The sequence below is a fragment of the Scaptodrosophila lebanonensis genome, unplaced genomic scaffold (genome assembly GCF_003285725.1).
Source record: "Scaptodrosophila lebanonensis strain 11010-0011.00,11010-0021.00 unplaced genomic scaffold, SlebRS2 tig00000096-arrow-pilon, whole genome shotgun sequence".
In the NCBI taxonomy this organism is placed as follows: domain Eukaryota; kingdom Metazoa; phylum Arthropoda; class Insecta; order Diptera; family Drosophilidae; genus Scaptodrosophila; species Scaptodrosophila lebanonensis.
The window spans coordinates 3,474,257-3,478,014 of record NW_022060567.1 but is presented as its reverse complement, the minus strand read 5'-3'; the positions used below and the strand labels follow the sequence as shown (position 1 = coordinate 3,478,014).

The window sequence follows — 3,758 nt, the reverse complement described above, 5'->3', positions numbered from 1 at the left end:
TACCGAAGCAATGCAAGCAAATTTCTCATATGTGCAAAAACTATACTTATGCCGGATTCAAGGTTGGCGAAATATATGACAACATTTCTGCAGAGAGGTTCGAGTCAATTCTTAAAACATGGCAGAGCCTGCCATGGGCTTCAGCGCATAATGAAATATTCAAAAGTATGGATGTAAGCAAGACAAACCTATCAACATTTTTAATACTAAATACAAATCTTGAAGAGGCAAACTACTAACACGGTAAATAAAGTATTCCAGAAATATCCTTAATCTTTAATGATCGTTCCCAAATGTTGCACATTTCATTGCTACAAGACTAATCTTAAGAGAGATAAGATTTCAACAGCTACCTACTCAACAGCAAACAATAGTTTAAATAAATATGAATTAATTTGGACATGTCGAGCATGTGAAAAGGGGGAAAACTGGCTCCAAAAATTGTATTAAAAATCTTCAATTTTCATTTGATTGACTCACAATTGGGGTTGTAATAATAAAAAGTACGTTTGGGAAACAACGTGTAAAACGGTATATTAGTTTTGTGCGAGAATGAGCCCACAAAGTTTATATATTCTTGATCTTGACAAGACAAGTCGATATGGACATGCCTGCCTGTCCGTCCGTCTGGATGAACGCAAGCATCTCAGAAGGTACAAGAACTATAATTACCAAACTTGGTATCTAGGTTCCCCTTAGCTATTGTTGTTGCCGCTGCTTTGGTTGAACTTTGTGCTGCACTGACACGAACAGACACGAATAGACATGCATACATTCACATAGACACCATTTTTATGTAATTGTGCAATTATGCACCCTTTACGTGAGTTCGAATACCAAAGGAGGTAATATGTATCAATGTTTTTTAATTTTTCTCATTTTTTACACATATGTATAGAGTATTTCAAAGTCGGTACACCCGACTTTAGTTTCTCCGCTTGATATTTCTATATCTGTACTAAAAAGCATAAAAAAGCATCAAGAAAATTAATTCAAAATAACAATGGAATGTTAAAATTACTTTCTGTTAAAAATGGTATAGAAAAAAAAAAAAAAAGAAATAAAACATGCATCATGGAAGTTTCAATATTGAAAAAGGGCTTAAAAAACTAGTAAAGTAGACAAAAAAGGTGGAAAAAATATTTTATAAATTTAAAAAATAAACCTTTGGCGTGAATTAAACCCACGTCTCCACATCATCATTTGTGATTTAATATCGTCACACTTTAAATTTAATATTTTAGTATTAAAGTTAAAATTTAAGTGTGCACACTTCATATTTACTAAAACACACGATGGTGCAAAATCGATGGCAAAAATAGTTAAAACTAAGTACGTGTAAATATTGAATTTGCCCTGTGGTTTTTTTTATCAGTGTAGTAGGCGGCGCCCTAGACTACAGAAAACTGAAACGACGGGGCATTCATTGTAAATTTACTGTTTATTTCAAAAGCACTTTAGGTACGTTTCACTTCTATTTTCTCTCTCTACATGGTAGTTCGCTAAGTTGGCCGAATTGGCACCAGAATTTCCTATAATTCCACGTACAAAAACAAAAAAAACAAAAAACCAAAAAAAACAATTGCTTTTGGTATGACAAAAGGGGCTAAAATTCTCACTTCATCACACCTGTGGTATCTGTGTCCACCCATCTATCTGCGTGAATGCATTGTCAAATCGCTCAAAATATTTCTTTCGCGTACAAGGTGAGTGTGTCGGGAGTCAGAAATGAAATGCTGAAATGCTGATGAGAAATACATACTTGTACATATATTTGGTATAGCGCCTTGTTGTCATATCGTCGCCACCATTTTGCCCCAACGTTGCATGTGCCGCCAGTGTGCGGGCTTTAGCTATATGGATATGGAGTTGCTGAATGTGTATGGCAGAGCCATACCCCACTATATCATCCCTATAAAGGGCGATGGGTCCTGTTTGTTCCGTGCTCTCTCTTTTGTGATGTTTAATACGCAGCACATGGCGAATATCGTGCGCAAAGAAATTATAAGTCATGTGGTCACCCATTGGGCCCAGTTTGCTATAATGTCGCACGATCATCGTGGCAACAACTACTTGAATGCCGCAGCCTATTGGAACGACATGTCGCAGCCGTATACTTACGGCGGACTGTGCGAGCTGATGGCGGCTGGCCAGATATATCCGTACACCTTCGAGGTCTATCGAAATGGCGAGATTTACACTCGTGCTGGCGACCATGGATTTCCGGTTCGACGCTTGCGCTTCACTGACGACCTCTCGAGCGGACACTTTGACGCCTACGTCATTAAGGTAGGTGAATAGGTTAGTCGATTTGACTGACCGATAGCACGAAGCGCTTTGCAGGCAAATGTTCAGCAAGCGAAGCACAGCAGTGTTGGTGCATTGATGCATAATAATGCTTAACACCTTTATCAAGACGGAGGTGCCAATAAAAGCGACAAGGAGGGTGCTGTTAATAATGCACTTTAAAGAAGAAGGCGCTTTAAAAAGCCAATGCAAAAGGACCAAAGGAACGCAAAACCAAAGGCGCATATCTGAGATCTAAGAAATGGATGCGAAAGCAAAGAAAATGACTGAAAACAACGTTGATAGGTCTAAATTAGTTCAGTTTTGAAAAACCCCTCCATAAGAAAACTCTAAATTAACTAGTAATTACATATCATATCATATTCATGATTAAAATACTTATATATGGGCAAACTTTATTGCTCTTCATGAAATATAGTACCTTTGTTCCCCTTACGCTCTTCATAAAATATATTTCTTTTGTTTCCCTTTATGCGTGTGCTTTTGGTTTCCTCCTACACTTCCAGAAGCAACATTTCCCTTACGCACAACTATCTATAGAATAGATAGAGTATGCATTTTCCAAGACAATTTCATTTCAAACTATTAAAGAACCTTTGACCCAACGGATTGGAGATACAAGTAGTTTCTTGATAGCAGCAAATAAATAGCAGTGGCTAACAATCAAAAAACACCCGATTGCCATCGCCCTGCTCCTAATATTCAGGAAACCCATCAAACAATTAAAATTTTATATAAATATATTATGAGTGGCAGGTCCACTGTGATTTGAATGCTTTCTTCAATGAAATGCATACTGTGTAAACAAACTACTGATGTTTTCTCTACCTCTAAAATAGTTGAGCTCGCAACGAGCATTCCTCAATAAAGCACTGCCTAAGACGAGAGGGAAAGAACAACGTGGAGTCGGAAAACTTCAACCAACAACTTACTCAACCTAACCTTACTAATATAAAAGAAGGAATTTGAAAAATACAAAAAAAAAAAGAAAATTAAAATGAAAACATGATAAGTTAACTCAAAAGAAGGATAAGATAGAAGTAAAACATAGTGGGTTTATTGGAGTAAGTTCATTTGAATAAATTTATTTAGGTTAATAAGGGGAGCCTTTATAATTACCCAACTGTGATTGATGACTAATGAACATTTGGCTTGAAAATGGTTATCGCTGTCGGTTAGCGAAAAAAAATGGCTAGAATGGCTAGAAAATCCTCTAAGAACTATTAGAAACCTCTCAAGGCAATGCTTGTAATTAGTCTACTAGAAAAGGCTAGAAAACTCACTTCGAATAGTTGGAAGCCCAGCTAATAATGAAAATCCACTAAAAGTTAATAGAAAAACCGCTGGAAATGGCTAGAAACACAGCTATAAATAGTTGTAAACAACGGGATAAAATAGATAGAAAACCCGCCGTCACCAGTCGTTGCCAGAGCCTAATTCTATTTCGCACT

The 3,758-nt window shown here is 36.8% G+C and overlaps 1 protein-coding gene across 2 annotated transcripts; it reads left to right on the top strand.

The window, feature by feature from the left end:
* Positions 1 to 1,429: 1,429 nt before the first annotated feature.
* LOC115627605 lies at positions 1,430 to 2,779 on the top strand. 2 transcript variants are annotated; one of them, XM_030523328.1, is made up of 3 exons: positions 1,430 to 1,706; positions 1,784 to 2,289; positions 2,417 to 2,779. In XM_030523328.1, exons 2-3 carry the CDS (start codon positions 1,828 to 1,830, stop codon positions 2,543 to 2,545), a joined length of 591 nt encoding a protein of 196 aa, XP_030379188.1. In that variant the 5' UTR covers positions 1,430 to 1,706; positions 1,784 to 1,827; the 3' UTR covers positions 2,546 to 2,779. The 2 variants fall into 2 exon arrangements, with proteins under 2 accessions (XP_030379188.1, XP_030379189.1); XM_030523329.1 differs by having other exon boundaries at positions 2,344 to 2,779.
* Positions 2,780 to 3,758: the final 979 nt, after the last annotated feature.

Coding starts and splice junctions, on each gene's coding strand:
- LOC115627605 (XM_030523328.1), top strand. CDS start 1,828: ATGTGCCGCCAGTGTGCGGGCTTTAGCTATATGGATATGGAGTTGCTG. Junction 2,290..2,416: donor TTGACGCCTACGTCATTAAG/GTAGGTGAATAG, acceptor ACCTTTATCAAG/ACGGAGGTGCCAATAAAAGC.